At 33.4% G+C, this 18,432-nt stretch overlaps 1 protein-coding gene across 17 annotated transcripts in view; it reads right to left on the bottom strand.

The window, feature by feature from the left end:
- USP15 (ubiquitin specific peptidase 15) overlaps nt 1-18,432 on the bottom strand; it is a 134,946-nt gene that overhangs the window by 34,955 nt on the left and 81,559 nt on the right. For 8 of the 17 annotated variants that reach the window (XR_009736452.1, XR_009736453.1, XR_009736454.1 and 5 more), the window contains 2 exons: nt 13,574-13,660; nt 7,647-7,791 (listed from right to left, as the gene is read on the bottom strand). Coding sequence is in view for 9 of the 17 variants with exons in the window: in XM_061416618.1 (XP_061272602.1) it covers nt 7,647-7,791; nt 13,574-13,660 (232 nt within the window). In the remaining 8 variants the exon portion in view is untranslated. Of the gene's footprint in view, nt 1-3,311; nt 3,412-7,646; nt 7,792-8,133; nt 8,542-10,361; nt 13,661-18,432 lie in introns of those variants that run through there. The other 9 variants (XM_061416619.1, XM_061416621.1, XM_061416627.1 and 6 more) reach the window with 7 other exon arrangements.

The following is an 18,432-nucleotide window of genomic DNA, read 5'->3' on the forward strand; positions in this document are numbered from 1 at the left end:
TAATACTACCTTATGGAAACATTTTGTATTATGGGGACCATATATTTGGCATAAACATAAAAACATTTTTAATGGATGCACAACAATGTGAATATACTTAATACCACTGAACTGTACACTTAAAGATAGTTGAAATGGTAAACGTTGCTATGAATATGTGACCACAATAAAATAAAAGATTTTAAAAGCACTTCTTACAAGTTGACTAGTATAATTATGAAAGATACATTATCTCAGGATGTCTGAATTAAAACTGGCACACATCCTAATGTCAGCCAGTTTTAACTCATTCATTAAATTGTCTTAGTGAATGACAAGTTACTTAAACTTTCCTTGCCTCAATTTCCTCTTCAGTGAAATAAGGATACCAGATGCCCTAACTCAAAGGTCTCTATGAAGGGAAAAGTAAGAACATGACAGTGATAGGAAAAACCACCTTTACTATGCAAAGAAGGATACTGTTACTATCAAAGGTTGTAGGTTCACTGCTGCTGCTGCTACTAAGTCACTTCAGTTGTGTCCGACTCTGTGCGACCCCATAGACGGCAGCCCAACAGGCTCCCCCGTCCCTGGGGTTCTCCAGGCAAGAACACTGGAGTGGGTTGCCATTTCCTTCTCCAGTGCATGAAAGTGAAAAGTGAAAGTGAAGCCGCTCAGTCATGTCCGACCCTCAGCGACCCCATGGACTGCAGCCTACCAGGCTCCTCCGTCCATGGGATTTTCCAGGCAAGAGTACTGGAGTGGGGTGCCACTGCCTTCTCTGGTAGGTTCACTACTGGGCTCTTAATATTTTAATATGAGTTTATGAGAATTAGTAATCTATTTTAAATACTATTATTAATTAAAGCAATGGTTTTTAGTAACCAACTCGCTCACCAAGTATAGTTTAGAAATTATTGTAAAGAAGTGATTGGTAACACTAAGCAAAAGTTTCCATATAGATAGTACTAAAAAAAAAAAAAAATGAACTAAGCTAACCCCACTCCAGTACTCTTGCCTGGAAAATCCCATAGACGGGGGCGCCTGGTGGGCTGCAGTCCATGGGGTCGCTAAGAGTCGGATACGACTGAGCGACTTCACTTTCACTTTTCACTTTCATGCACTGGAGAAGGAAATGGCAACCCACTCCAGTGTTCTTGCCTGGAGAATCCCAGGGACGGAGGAGCCTGTTGGGCTGCTGTCTATGGGGTCACATAGAGTCGGACACGACTGAAGCGACTTAGCAGCAGCAGCAGCAAGCATCCATTATTGGCAAAGAAAAAACACTAATGAAGTTGATCACTGGTAACATGAATTACCACAAACTATTTTTACTCACAAACTGAAATGGAAAGATGATCTTAAGTGTGACAGTAGAAAAAAAAAATCAAATAGAGAGGGTTTCTTGTAATTAAAACAGCATAACATTAACTGACTAGAATTTAAATACATACATTAGGACAAACAGGCAAAAGGTAAAAAGCCTTTAAGATATATTTAGCATGGCCTTCTGCTTTCTAAGGCTCTATCTGTCCAATAGCTTATTTTTTCCAGTGACTAATAATACCAATTTATAAAATTTAGAACATAAACCTGATATACTTCAGAACATTCCAATCATAATGTGTTGAGTGACATGCATATTTTTAATAAAGGAAAAAAAAGTATTTTGGAAAAAGTTTTTGACGTCAAGGAAATGAACTGTTTTTGATTGTTTAGGTAATACAAATAAATCTGAAACCATTTTTTGTTTTCTTGCTTCTTTACTATGCAAAGAAGGGTACTTTGGTAACTACTAAAATGGGGCAAGTTTTAGTAGTTACCATTATAAAGACTGACATTTCTTATGTTTCCAATTACAAGTACTTTGAATAATTATTAAAATCAGTACAAGATAATTCAGTCTGATTATATTAATAACTGCTGCTATATGTTAGCACTCCAAGTAATTCTACCTCGTGAGTGTAATGTAAAACAATTCTGTATTAAAATCAGATGTTATTATCTACAACTCCTTGAAATAATATTATCTACAACTCCTTGTAATCTGTACTCATGTCATTTCGTATTCTAGAATTAGGACTGACAAAACATAAGAAAATTTATATTAACAGAAACAGAAGCATTAATCATAGAGAAATGTGTATATTAATTTGGAAGAATGTGAAGAACAGACAAGTAAGATCACTGGTTATGAAAGGCATATTTTCATGATCAGAAATCACCATTAGGCAACTTACACAGGTACAAGGCATTCGATCAGAGATACTGCTTCTGCCCCAGTTATGAAAACTAAATACTTACAGAATTATGCTATATATATACTCTTTCCCCTAATAATCTGCCTGACATTAAGGTTCTCTTTTCCCAGTCCCCTTACTTTTTCTAAAGGGAAGAAATATGTCTCCCTTTCCCTAGTTCAAACAAGGGAGAAGTAAAAACACTGGCATCTGTGATAAGAAAGTGAATGTTCTAAGTAAGGTTGTTTCCATTTCTTTACCTTTATCAAAATGGAAAGATCTGATTGAGTTGCCATTTGACAAGACGATTAAACCATATTTATGATGCTAGTCTGCCATGTAATTTTAGGTACACAGTATGGAAGGAGCTCAAATATATTGAGTTTAATTAATTGCTTGGGTAAAAATCTGCCATAAGAATAGTATTTGAATTTTTCATCAGGCACACTCTCAGTTTATCTGAAGTTATCATTTTCTTCAAAATCCTAAACTATTTAAAAAAAATTCTTGTTTCTGTGGTTAGGTGTTTTGTTTTTGTGATTGAAAGAAACTATGTTCATTTATTGAATCAAAAGTTTGGTTAATTTGAATAAAAATTAGAAAGTTTCATGTTAAACTGTGTTTCCAAAAATTTCTTCCAATAAATGCAAAAGAAAGCTCGAGGTAGGTATAGAAAAGCATTATACTTAGTTCTGTTCAAAGCTATGAAGTACTCCAACACAGAAATAATAGCTTTAGTAGTGACTTTTTCACAGTTTTGCATTATATGAGAATCCAGTTTCTTAAAAGAATGTTATTTCTGTGTAATATTACTCATTCTCTTTAATTACATCTTAAAAAAAAAGACTTTTCAACTTTCTATATTCTTTGAAAACTTTCAACATTCTTTGGAATTTACAGAATAACTTTTTACCTAACCCAACAGACCATAGGAAAAAGCTGACTTTAAAAACATTTGAAATTTCAACTGACATTTATGACAAAGGATAAAAAATAGGTCCTTATCATCTCTTTTTTTCAATGACTTCTTAGTGTCTATTTTAAAGAAGCCCTATTACTTTCAAGTAAAGAGTTTGAAAACAACCATCTTACGCCATGCTGCTTTCCAGTGGAAAAGACCATATCACTCCCTTGCTTCAAATCCATCTGAAGAGTTGCTTCTTCCAGGAAGCCAATCATGAGCATCCTACGCCTTGACAATGAAAAAGACAAGGGTTGGAGTGCTCCTGAAATCTACTCAACTAATGCTAATTAAAATTACCTCAAAAAATGCAAATTTAAAAAACCAGACATTTTCTCAATGGAGTAGTATATTAAGGGCACTGAAAAACTACTTTGCTAACTCATTTTGCTACTGGAACACAGTGATGTATGCCTATAATCATAACTACTGAGGAGGCTGAAGCCAGAGATTGCTTGAACTCAAGAACTTTAAATTTCCTGCAGACTGATTATTCATGAAAAGTTCTATGCTGTTATATCCCCTGCTTAGTCAGTATGCCTAGGAGAGCTAAGTTAACAAAGCTCAGAAATGGAGATGATAAATATCGTTATTGAAATAACACTAAACAACAACAACAAAAAAGTTAAAAGTACATTCAATTTTTCCTTCATTCGCTAGGTCCAGGCAAAGCGGAATAAGACTTGTAGGAAAGGAGAAAAAATAAACACAGGGACTATGGATGGTAGAATTTTCCCAGTCACTCTACTTGCTGCTGCTGCTGCTGCTGCTAAGTCGCTTCAGCCGTGTCTGACTCTATGCGACCCCATAGACGGCAGCCCAACAGGCTCCTCCGTCCCTGGGACTCTCCAGGCAAGAATACTGGAGTGGGTTGCCATTTCCTTCTCCAGTGCATGAAAGTGAAAAGTGAAAGTGAAGTCGCTCAGTCGTGTCCGACTCTTAGTGACCCCATGGACTGTAGCCCGCAAGGCTCCTCCGTCCATGGGGTTCTCCAGGCAAGAGTACTGGAGTGGGTTGCCATTGCCTTCTCTGGTCACTCTGCTTAACTCCTTCAATAAAAAAAAAGATAAAATATCAATGTAATGCCTATTCATTTATGATGTGCCAGTCACTATCCTAAGAACTTTATATTCATCAACTCAATCCCCATAAAACTCCTAAGATAAGGGGACTATTGATATTATTTTCCTCACCTGAGGAGAAAAATAAGTTGGAGAAATAACTTATACAGGGTAGCACAGCTAATTAGCAGGAGAGATGTTAAACTACTCCTTAGAGTCCTAGGATTCCATGAGCATGCTCCTGGGGCCATTAAATAGAAGAAAAGCAGACAGCACTCTGGGTACTTCAACCAACCAAAGCAACTTCACTGTATCTATTTAATTGCTGAGGAGACAATTAAAGTTTTCACGGTAATAATTCAAAAAAGATTTTCACGTTAAAAAGCAAAACATCTGAAAATTACAATATCAAGGCTATAATCTTAATAGGTCAGGACATATGTCTAAATGTATCTCACATGTTTGACATCTAGCAAATATTAACTAGATAAACAAACTATATGGCAGTACTATACTCATCAGAAAAATTTAACACTTATCCATACCATTAAATCAGAGAAAATCTTGAGTACCAGCATTTTTAAACTGAATAATAACAAAGATAATATTAAATAACACTCAAATTTGTGCTGCTTAGTTTTTAATCACAAATGATCAATTTCATTATCTCAAGGCTACTGATGGGTTAAGCATAACCTATGCTCACACAAAAAAATTGCAATGCTTTTGCACCCATGTTTTTAAAGATATTGTCAACAATTATACTGCCTGATGTACTAATGTTCACTCATATCTTTTAGAATTACTGAATTAATAAGAGATTATATTACAATTCAAATTATCAGTAGAAAATTTATTTTATAATATTTATTGAAGTTAATGAACTATCTTTCATTTCACAGAAGTTACAAGGAAACTTAAATGGTGAATTTTCTACTTCAAAGCTGACATCTAAAGCAATTAAAAATTATAGATGCTTTAAGAAAATAAAACTGAAGTACTAGCTTTTCAAATTCTGCATGTGGATTAAAATTCAAAAGCAGCAAAAATTAAAACTAATTTTTTCTCTTCCCCAACTTGGAAAGTTTTATTTTAATGCGAGTAGTTCTTTAAAATACTTTGCTGAAATTTTCATGAAAAATTTCTCTTTTATGATTATCAGAAAATTACAAACTATCACCCTAACAAACCTCATCCTCACATCTGTATCTCAGCTGAAATGAAACAAAAAGTGAAATATATTAAAGAGAAGTCAGCATTAGGTATACCAGTTTATTGTAATAAAACTGCTTTCAACAGAAGAATAAAGTAGTAAAATGAAGTTTTTACCTTAAATATACACAAGGGAAGTTCAACAAATGCCAAATCTAGTTCAACATAGTTGATTAGTAGATTTCATTTTAATATTCATTTTTGAGAAACTGAGTTAACCATATGGGGATAACACTAAATAGACTATAACAAAGGCACAGGAAATGAGAATGTAATATTGCCTTAGAAGAAATTTAGTTTGAATGTAAGCCAAAGACTCTCTGGCATTAGCATGAACACTAATTCTTGTTCTAATGGACTGAAATTTTTTACGCTTATGCAACTACAATTTTTACAAAAGTCCTATTCTTAATCCTTATGAAAAATCACCAAGATTGGTTTTCCATACTAGAATGTTAAAACAAAAACAAAACCCAAAAGACCTCAAGATATCAAGCCTCCAGAATGAAAATAATTTTGGTAATGCAAGGATAAGCAGTTGTATAAAAATTAATGTGACTGGCGATATGAGAAAGGGTTTTCTGATACTGATATAACACTGTTTATATATATAAAACATTTTCCAGAGATGGCGCTAAATATGAGTTTTCAGTGATTAGGTAGAGTAGTCCAACAGATACAGAAACAAAATGACAATGTCTGCCCTGTCCCTATCTCAGAAAGCTCAGCAGCCATGCACTTTATTATCTAAATTAAACTGTCAGGATAACAATAGTTTTGGCTTGTTCTTTTCAGATGAGTTACCTTTCTCTTCTTCCAAAAAATAAAGACAAAATATTTTAAAATTAAATTGTCTAACTAGTGCTAGGATCCTAGAAAAAAATTTTGGATAAAGTGATTCACATTAAAGTATAAGCAGTATTAATCATCAAAGTAGGTTTAAAGGAAAAGTTTATTAAACCTACACAATATCTGCTTGAGCAGACAATTTACTGACTGGCTCACCTTTAAACCAAGATATCTGGAATTTATCAATTTTACACACCCTAGTGTGTGTCTTAAAAAAATTGTCAACTCCTAGTCAAGAGTTATGATGGCTAAATTCTAATTTTTCAAGAATGCTATAAAGACAATGGTTAATTTAGGAAACAAGTGGATTAATGAGAATGTATAAATTATTTAGAATTTTGAAGGAAGAAGAGTCCTATACTTTTTTCAGATAGTCAAAAAGATTTACAAGTATGTCCTTTTCAATCTACATTTGTGTTTAATCTGTATCTTTGGAGGGTGCCTCCTGGGCATAGGCAATTCAGTATTTAAATCTGAATAGAGAACAGAATACTGTAGATTTAGAAATAAAATTCATAATTGGGGGAAAAAAAGATTTGACAAATGTAGGTAAAATTCAAATATCAAAATAGTGTACCATTATCTTGGGCTCTTTGAAACACAAAATTTTATTTTAAAAGGGAAATAAAATAACCGGCTATAATTTTATGCATAGTGACAGTGATATTCAAGTATATATAGATCTTGTTACTTCTAAATCAAAGATATCAGTATTTCACAAGTAAAGTTGGAAGAAGGTACAGACAATAGGAAGAAAAAGGAAGCTCTATGGAACAGACAAAGGGGAAAAAAGGGCAGTGATCTCTTATATCCCCAAATTGAAAGAGCATTAAGGGAAAGTGATTTTTTAAAATGCATATACAAAATTTCATTAAATTTTATTTTTTAAAATCTTAATTTCACATTAAGGTAAAAAAAAAGATTTAAAAATAATTTTTTTTTTTTTTAAGAGGTAGAACACTGGTGACCATAAAAAGCATTTTCTGAGATTTCCACCCATGTCTTAAAAAACAAGAGACTTCACGTAAAGGAGAGATCTCACTAGTTTTTTTTTTCTTCTCAGAGACCCTAGGTTTTCTGATTGGAATTATATTTTCCCATGAATTTATATTTAATCTACTACGTGATAATCAATCACATGCCACCTAACTGAGAAGCATAAGGTATTCTACTACCAGTATCAGAATGAAACAAATGTGCATTCTTCAAGCTTCCATGAAAACAAAAGCTCTTCAAACATATTATATAATATTCAAGTTCTGACATGTAAAACCCAACTCTATTCCTCCTGTATTAATGAGTTCCATAAAGCACAGGAGTTTCACTTTGTTTGGAAAGACCTACCTGAAAAGCTGAGTTCATGAAACACGTATTTCCCAAATTACTTAGGCCACAGAGGCCTGGTTGTTCATTGTTTCTTCCAGGTTCTGAATAATCATAGTTCTTATAAGCGGTATATGATGGGAGACAATAATTTGAGTTTTTCACACTGGAAGAAAAAACAAAAAATATTTTTCATAATGCACAATTATCATCATACAGTTATAATGAACAGGGTCCTATTTGAGATAGGTGGTCAGTTATTAATTTTTTTATAAAGTACTTAACTGAGGTACTTCTAACATGAACCCAAATCACAACAATCCCCTTAATTAATTCCTCATTCAATCAACAAAATCACTGTATCATATACCACATCAACCAATACAAACCACATTATATCTTTCTACCCTTAATTAACTGGAGCAGCTTCACAGCTTGCTCTGTTCTTCACTGCTCCAACAAATTTGAAAAATTCAGATTTTAAACACCACCCGCAGCAATAAATCACCTCATTTATGTCCATTTTACATATTGCTATTGTAATAGAGTGGGAACAAGAGAAATAGGAAGACTTGTGCTTTAGTTACAGGTAAGAGCACAGATTTCCAGGGCCTCTGTGACGTCACTATTCTGATGCACTGAAGATTCTATTTATAGTATTCTATGCTAGATCAGCAAAACTAGTATTCAAATGCAGAAAAACATCTGGGATGATTAGGTATGCAAAACTGAAATGATTCTAAGCAAGTACATTTCAGTATTATTATTACAGAAAGAATCTTCTAGCTTGTTAGATAAAAGGAGTTTATTTAACTAGATAAACACAACTTCAGGATAATATGTACTATGATGAGTACAATAGATAATAATCTTTAAAAAATGATGTAATATTCAACCTTTAGAGAATCAGAGTAATTTTACAAAGAACTAAGAAAATCAATAAGCTAGATTCCTTTTTTTTATATGTAGTTAAAAATTCGTTTGTGGAAAATAATGGCTTCTTAATTTTTTTTAATGAATTTATTTTAATTGGAGGTTAATTACAATATTGTATTGGTTTTGCCATACATCAACATGAATCCACCACAGGTATACATGTGTTCCCCATCTGGCTTCTTAATTTTTAATAGGTTACCTTATAAGCTATTTATGATGAATGCTTTGGATAAACCTAAATAAGAATCAAGGTCATTTGGTAAAAACAAACAAAAGAACACACTATCACAAATAAACTTGGTAAATCAGTAACTCTGATAATCTCAATTGGCTATAATTTATTCCTGGTATTACTTTTTCAAAAACAGTTTTTACTTGTAATTTCAAATAACTTTTCATTGTAGCTTCTATACTCTCACTTTATAATTACAACAGTTTAAATGAACTGTACTACTGTCTGTTCTAACAAAACCTTAAGTAAACATACATGCCCCAACACAAAATCCTATCAATCAATAATTATACACATAATATTATACCATTAATATTTTTGTATTCATTACAAATAAAAGATCAACTCTCATACTAAAAAATTAATCTACCCTAAACTTAAAAATAGCAGGGTCCAAAGCGGATTCATGTTGATGTGTGGCAGAACCAATACAATATTGTAATTAGCCTCCAATTAAAATAAATAAAAGTGCTTCATAGACTTGTAGCTATTTACTTGTTTTAAAGTTAGAGAAAAAAAATGGGTTCAAGCATCTTTCAAAGATCACTAGCCTTATAATTTTTATTACCAGTAACTAAGTCCAAGGCACCTGTCAACAATTCAATATATATTAACTTAATAACTGATTCTTGACTCTAACTTCTAGGATATGTAACAGAAAAACTGAATTGTGTTTTTCTTTCTTCCCTTTTAGAAGCGCTTAAAATCAAGGCCAAAGGTCTACATTTTCAACATGTTGAAAACCAATATATATATATATATAATTGTTATATTTAATATATGTATGCTATATATATATATATCAGCTATAAAATTATAATAAAAGAAGACATAATACAGAGGGAAAGTATGCCCAAATGTATGTTCATGCACATACACACACCCATATCCACACTCACATCCAAGCAAATGAAAAGACTAAAAGCACACTTATAAGCTTATTCATATTCTGATACTCCCTACCCCCAATAACAAACAAATGTTGAAAACTCAACTCTTCTTTGTGGCAAGAGGATGGAGTTTGCTGGGACAGGGATTCCTATTTACTGAAAAATGAATACAAAACTCATATGCAAAAGCAGTGTTTGGTTTTATCTTTTAAGATCTGAATACTTAAAGGATATCTGTGTTTTAGTTTAAGTGACAGGATAAGAATAAACCTTGTCCAAAGACTGAGATACTAGTCTAGATGCTCAATGATAATAATGAAAACAAATTAAAAACATTTTAATACTGTTTTCATTGGTCACTTAAAATCCACATCTTTTGTGCTCTTTAAATCAAATAAAGTCTGCTGAGGAAAATACCAAAGCCAGCAGCTCTTTAAACACTTAAACAAAGAACATGGAAACCTAAGCCCGAAAGACAGTTTCTATACCTTTCATGATGACTTCTGCTATTTTTTCCTAAAAAGTGTAAGCTAGTCCTTATCCCATAGGGTTTGCTACTTTGCAAAAATAAATGAGTTTTCCAGGAATCTTAATAAGAATTTTAATACTATATTAGATTAATTATGTATTATAAATCTATCATCTTAAATGAATATACATTTAAAAGTTTATGCTTACTTTGCAGTTAATGAAATGATGCTTCCACCAAGTAACTTGTCAAAAGCCAGATCACTAGCTAGCTCTGGCAGTCGTTAGTTCCAGTTCCTTTTCATCGCTTAATCTCTTACACAAAGTCATTTCCATTGCAAATGAAAGAGTTTTAAATGAATTAACAGAAAAACAGAATGTGCTCTGATGTGGAAACCCATGAGTTGAGACAATAAATACATTGAAGATATTTATTTTTAAAGGCAGTATTATAGCAAAACAAATGTAGCAAGACAGAAGAAAATGCAGCGAAAAGAAAGATTTTGGCATATATAATGATTATTATATGAATTAATAAGAAAACTAAAGGAAAACAATATTCAGGCATCTGATTCTTCATAATATTAGTCTTTAATAAAAACTTAATCTTTATTAAACTTATACAATTCCAAGTACACTTTGTTATTACTATAACAAATATTCTTATTTCTAAAAATGAAAATTTTGTATCTTAATAATGTATCAGTTTAAAGCTTGAATTTGTAAATAAATGCCATATAAACTTGTATGTCAGAACTATTGGTTTTAACATGCACTTTCACTGGAGTATATAGCCACATACATGAAGTTTCATAAATGTACTTAATTTAACAATGTTACTACCCATTTTACATACTTTTAATTAAAGAAATCATGCTATTTCCATCTGAAGTCTTAAGCAGCTACTTATTTCCACAAGTTGAAAAGAAAGTCAAGAAGTAAATTTTATGTAAGATAATTGTTTAGGTAAACATGACAACATTAATTCAAGTTTTTTCAAGTTAAAAAAACTCTTCATTTCATAAATGTTTAAATTTTGTTCCTTACCTAAGAAAGGTAAGTTTTACTTTGAAGTAAAGTGGTACCAGCAACTATTTACTATTAAAATTTCCAATATGAAAGGACTATTTTAGTGTCTACACAAATATAAATAGCTAAAAACATAATCTAGTCATAGGAGTATAATCATTATTCATGTTTTAAATTTAAGAAACCACTCCCAATTCCCCTTTTTAATATTTTCTCCAGTCAGAGGTTTTGAAATCACATTGTACTGTCATATTTTTACAATGAGAAGGAAATAAGACAAAAATAGAAGCACCAGACCACATGTACTAATATGGCTACTCTGGTCAAAATACAGTCTATGTTCAATACAGTCTATAACATTGTTCAATACAATGTCAAAAAACCTCTCTCCAAAGAATAACTATAAATACATGTACAGAATAACTAACATGTATAGAATAACTATAAATACATGGAACCAAATTCTTTTACAGTAAATGTGGGAGCCATCTGCAATCGGCAGAAACACAAATATTTTATCTCATATGAGAAAATTACTTTTAATGAATTAAAAGATACCATGTAAAATACAAACCAGATTATAGGAGGATTCCTTTCACTCTTTTGCTTGAGAATAAACATTTTTGAATAGAAGAGAACATACTACATTGAAATTTTGGATATCCAGTGTCTTCAATATTTCGCTATTATACTACAGTGTGCATATCTTGTTACTACTGAAATAAAGGAATAAATGTTTTAAATCTTGATACAGATAGCAAACTCTTTTCGAGAAAAGTTGGACTAACATTCCAACCACTCAAACAGAATCCTTACAAGAAAATATATCATCACTTAACTTTTCCCAGTGCGATGGAGGTGGGGGGAAGTAGATGGAGTTGTTAATGGTTTTAATTTACCTATCTCTAGTTAGTGAATTTGAACATTTAAAATGTTTAATTCTTTTATTTTTACAGCCCAGCTACATCATTTACTCACTTTTCTAGCCATCTGAAAAAATTCCTTGCTGGTTTTTATAAGCTTGCTATATTAAGAATATTTGCCCTTCATTGCCATTTCTGGCAAGAATTTTCTCCACTTATTTGCCTTTTAATTTTTATATATCTGACAATTAATACTTTTTAATAGCAATCTAATTTTTCTAACAGCATTTCCTGGATAATCTACCCATTCTCCATTAGTCTAGAATGTTGATACTTTCTGATCACATTAAATTCTTTTGTATGTAACAGTCTGTTTCTGAGTTGTCTTTTCTATTCCATTGATCTGGAGGTGTATTACTGGGTCAGTACTTTGTTGTTTGAATTCTATCTTTATAACAGGTTGTGATATTTAATAGGATTAATCATTTTCAATGTTTTTCCTTTCCAAAGTTATTTTGGCTATTCTTATATATTTATAATCCAGATGTATGTTAAAATTGGAATCATTTTATCAAGCCCCACCCTCCATAAGAATTTTAAGGGAACATTAATTAAACCTATAAAGTCAATTAATGGTGCTTTTTAAAAGAGTATTTCACAAATAGTCTCAAGTATTTTTGAATTAATTCTCTAGAATAATCAGATGTCATTTATGAACTGGACAAGCAGTGTAAATATTTAATAACATAAACACTGTAAATCTAATATAGAAGTGACAATGTATATATCCAAGAAGTAAAAGGATGATAATCATCTCTGGATTAAAGTTCTTTCCATAATGGACCGGACTAATTATAGTTTTCTTTTTAGCCTTTCCTATAAAACCATGTCAATTTTCAAGGCAATATATCCATGTCAGATGTTATTGTGAATACCAAGTGACTTTCATCATTTTTCTTATAGCAATATATTCAAAGGCACACACTGTCACGTAATTTTTATTTATCCCAAGATTCTGAGTATTCATGGTAGAGCAAAGGAATTGTTTCTCCAAGCTATTTAAGAAAAAGTAATTGCTTTTTTCATAAATAAGAATTTGTATACACTTTTCAATTTTACTGACTGTACCTTCCAACTGAATCACAGATACACACTTTAAAAAAAACACCATATGCTGTCTGTGATTACATGTCTAGTTCTAAAATGACATCTGAAATTCATACTCTTCTTAAAAATTTGAATGATAACAGACTTTATATATGTCAATAATTAGCATTTAGAATATAAAACTCTGAAAGTGCTTTATTTCTCTTTTAGTAAATTATTGTAGTATATATATTAAATCAAGAAGTTTATACTTCTGCTTGCTTTCTTGCAAAGTTACTCTTAGAAGAACTGACAAGTGATTTAAAAGAAAATCAATTTTAATGCATTAAGACTTTTTTATTCTGAATTTTAGTTACAAGAGATTTTTTGCAACCACAATAGGGTGATCAATTAAACAAAGAGTTTTTAAGATTCAGTGCTTACTTTCTGTTGTTGATGTTGTTATAATTATTTGATAGAGATGAAGGAGAGATCTTTGGTAAAGTTGAAAAATTGGATGCACCTGGGGACCTTTAAAAATATGAAAATGTTAAATTAGATAAAAAATGCTGAATTTTGAAATTAATTATGAAATAAAGAAAAGAACTAACAGATGACAATGTATGTAGTAAATGAATGCTGGAAAACAGATTTATGACAAAATCATCATCCTTTGGTTTTCAATTTCTGATGTATTCATTCATATAAAAAATAATGGTATATAAGGGAACTATTTTCAAAAGAAATTTATCAAATTAAATATAACACTTAGTATTATTCTCATAAATCTACTAATGCAATACACCCATTTCTGAGTTCAGGTAACCATTACTGATATTTTACAATCAATAATTTTCTTAAGTCAGTGGAATTAAAATACTGAATTTTTAAAGGAAGCATGTTAAAGAAATCCACTTTGTCTCAGTAGATACCGAGCATGCATGCTCAGTTGTTCAGTAGTGTCCAACTCTTACAATCCTATGGACTGTGGCCTTTTAGGTCCCTCTGGCCATGGGATTTTCCAGGCAAGAATACTGGAGTGAGTTGCCATTTCCTACTCCAGGGATCGTCCCAACCCAGGGATTAAACCCACATCTCCTGCACTGGAATGCAGATTCTTTACCACTGAGCCACCTGGAAAGCCCCCAGAGTGTACCATGGCATTGTGATTATACACAACACAGATATCAGAGGATTTACCAATTTTAAAAGTGTAAGGCAAGAGGGATAAAAGAGCAAAGAGAATTCCAAACATAATCCCATGAAGCAATATTTGGCCAAATTCATCCCTGCAAAAACTGAACAGATACAAATCTGACTGCATACTACACACCTCACTAGTTCAAATCTTTTTGGAGAAATCTCAATTACTAGTGGCTTTTAATCAACAAATATGATTTGAAGGCATGATTTATAATAAACAAATCCATGATATACAAACAATTATTTTCGAGTACTTAGAAGTTTCTGAAAGATTTAATTTTTCTTGTAAATTTGTACTCAAATTTAATTTACTAGGCAACATCTAGGCCACAGGCTGTAGGGCCTTAAGAAGTTAATACTTTCAGTCCAGTATCTTAGTCATCAGAAATTCTAAATTAGTGAGGCCTAAAGTGATTACTGTTTTAAAAATTATTTTATTTCTTTTACTCAGGTGACAATGAACACCAATATGGTCAATGAGCAGGAAAGTATATAATCTATAAAATTTACTTTTTGGTAATTTGAATTTTGCAAAGTGGTGAGTAATAAAATTTCTTACATATAAAAATTTTATTTAACTTTTGAAGTTTTATGAAATCTTGGTAAAATTTTTTCTTCATTTTAAAGGAGGATTTTTTTGCTGTTGTTGACTATATACAGGTAAGATTATATCAAGTGGGACTTCTATTTAGCTGCCTTTCTGACAGAAGACCCTTGCAAGATTTTATTTAACTGTACTAAGCTCAAAACAAAAAATATAGCCACCAAGTTTTAATACAAAACAATGTAGAAGATGCACTTAAAATGCAATTTTAATATAAATACTAATATTTTAAGGTATTTATTTTAAAATGTTAATAGTAATAAAGAAGCATTCTGGCATTGTTTGCTTTCATATTATTAATGCTAAATTAGGGAAACAAACTAAAAACACTGCACCTAAGTTATAAGAATTAAGGAGGTTAATCTTTCAAAATGTGACCCATGTGACTACAATTTAATTCAACTCACTACAAGTTTTCAAGTATACAGAAAGAGAAATATTCCCTTAAATTTTACTTATACTAAAAGTTATGAAAATAAACATTTTATTATAACATATATTTATTATATATATGGCTAAGGTCATATATCATGTGAAATGCCTATATACACACACACACACACACATATATATATTTATATAAGTGAAAAAGTTGGCTTAAAGCTCAACATTAAGAAAACTAAAATCATGGCATCTGGTCCCATCACCTCATGGCAAATATATGGGGAAACAGTGGAAACAGTGGCTGACTTTATTTTTCTGGGCTCCAAAATCACTGCAGATGGTGATTGCAGCCATGACATTAAAACACACTTATTCCTTGGAAGGGAAGTTATGACCAACCTAGATAGCATATTAAAAAGCAGAGACATTACTTGGCCAACAAAGGTCCGTTTAGTCAAGGCTATGGTTTTTCCAGTGGTCATGTTTATGGATGTGAGAGTTGGACTATAAAGAAAGCTGAGTGCTGAAGAATTGATGCTTTTGAACTGTGGTGTTGGAAAAGACTCTTTAGAGTCCCTTGGACTGCAAGGAGATCCAGCCAGTCCATCCTAAAGGAGATCAGTCCTGGGTGTTCACTGGAAGTTCTGATGTTGAAGCTGAAGCTCCAATACTTTGGCCACCTGATGTGAAGAGCTGACTCATTTGAAAAGACTCTGATGCTGGGAAAGATTGAGGGCAGGAGGAGAAGGGGACGACAGAGGATGAGATGGTTGGATGGCATCACTGACTTGATGGACATAGGTTTGGGTGGACTCTGGGAGTTGGTGATGGACAGGGAGGCCTGGCATGCTGCGGTTCACGGGGTTGCAGAGTCGGACACAACTGAGCGACTGAACTGAACTGAACTGATGGTATATATGTGCTGTGCTTAGTCGCTCAGTTGTGTCCGACTCTTTGCAACCCCATAGACTGTAGCCCGCCATGGTCCTCTGTCCATGGGGATCCTCTGGGCAAGAATACTGGAGTGGGGTGCCATGCCCTTCTGCAGGGGATTTTCTGAACCCAGGGTTTGAATCCAGGTCCTCCACACTGCAGGCAGATTCTTTACCGTCTGACCCACCAGCTGCTAAGTTGCTTCAGTCGTGTCTGACTCTGTGTGACCCCATAGACGGCAGTCCACCAGGCTCCTCCGTCCCTGGGATTTTCCAGGCAAGAATACTGGAGTGGGTTGCCATTTCCTTCTCCACTGACCCACCAGGGGAAGCCCCAAAATAGTGGAGTGGGTAGCCTATCCCTTTCTCCAGGGGGGCTTCCTGACTCAGGAATCAAACCAGGGTCTCCAGCATTGCAGGCAGATTCACTACCATCTGAGCTACCAGGGAAACCCATATGCAGGTGGGGAGTGTGCGTATGTGTATGTGTGTGCGTGTGTGTGTGTGTGTGTGTGTGTGTGTGTGTGTAACGTTTTTTCTGCCCATCTGTCAGTTTTTACTATTCATTAGCAACTCTACTCCAAGACAGTACAGGATTTCTTGCCCTTGTTAAGTCCAGCAATACAAAGACAGACACAGTTCCTGATCTCAAATAGCTCATAATCTAACGGAGAAATGACACAAGCAACCTATAAAACAGTTTAAGTTCTAAAACAAATTTTAAAATTATAACAAAATCAAATTTTGTGGGTAGTACATGAAGTAATTTTAAAATGTGCACAGCTGGAAGGGTAGGTGGAAACTGGAACATAAGAGTATTCTAGGTGCAAAGAACAGTATGTGAAAATGTGTGGAGCTACAGAAATCATGATGCGTTAGGGAATTATCAATAAATAGAAAGAGTAGGAAGTGTGCAGTGTTAGAAACAGAGGTTAGTAAGGCAGGTGTGATAATAAAGAACCTCTTATGTCCTCTGAAGGAATCTGGATTCTATCCAATTGTGCTGTGGCATATTGAAAGATGTATCAACATAGCCAATTTGTATTCTAGAAAGTTAACTCATGAGGAACAGAAAGAGACTTTAGACTGGAAGAGCATTTAGGAGACTATAAGAACAACAAATGTGAGAAGTAATAAAGGGGGACTAAGACAGTGGAGTGGGCACAGGCAACATGTCTTGGAGATTCAGAAAACAGTACTCAAGGTGCAATCCATGGACACCGAGCGGGCTACAAGATCTTTTCCAGGCAGCAGTCCATGAGGTCAAAACTATTTTCACAAAAACACCAACATGTTATTTAAACATAATCTGACTTCCTTCACTGGGTAGATATTTGCACCAATAGTACAAAAACAATGGTAGATAAAACTGTACAGTGCCAAAGAGGGCCTTTTACAGATTACAATGTGAATGATGTCCCCCGAGTTGTGCAGTATGAAACGTGCAAAAATAGGCAGGCAGCCCTAGAGAGGAAGAGAGCCAGCCAGTTACAGGATTGGTCAGAGTCCTGAAAAACTGGTATAATGGTTTCAAAATAAGAGAATTTCTGTACGAGATAGTTATCAAAAAGAAGTATTAAAGAGAGAGATCAAATAAATTAGGTTTTAAAAAAGTTCAATAAGGACTCTGCTACAGAGAAGGCAATGGCACCCCACTCCAGTACTCTTGCCTGGAAAATCCCATGGGCGGAGGAGCCTGGTAGGCTGCAGGGTCGTGAAGAGTCGGACACGACTGACCAACTTGACTTTCACTTTTCACTTTCATGCATTGGAGAGGGAAATGGCAACCCACTCCAGTGTTCTTGCCTGGAGAATCCCAGGGATGGTGGAGCCTGGTGGGCTGCCGTCTATGGGGTCGCACAGAGTCGGACACGACTAAAGTGACTTAGCAGCAAATCCTGAATAGGTGATAAGGAATAGTAAGCACTGCCTTTTTAAAGAAGTTGGCTATCAAAGGGAGAAAAACTAAATGATATTCAGAGGAAATTAATGGTCTTGTTTTTAAAGATGGGAGAGATTTGTTTATATCTATCAGTTAGCTTGGAAAATGATACTGGAAAAGAAACAAAAGCACAAAATAACGTTAACTAGTGTCTACTATATATGGGCAGTATGCAAGGCATTTATATACACAGGATTGAGTTGATAATGAAGGAAAAGCAAGGTCAAGGAAACACTCG

This window comes from Bos javanicus, chromosome 5 (genome assembly GCF_032452875.1).
Source record: "Bos javanicus breed banteng chromosome 5, ARS-OSU_banteng_1.0, whole genome shotgun sequence".
NCBI lineage: Eukaryota > Metazoa > Chordata > Mammalia > Artiodactyla > Bovidae > Bos > Bos javanicus.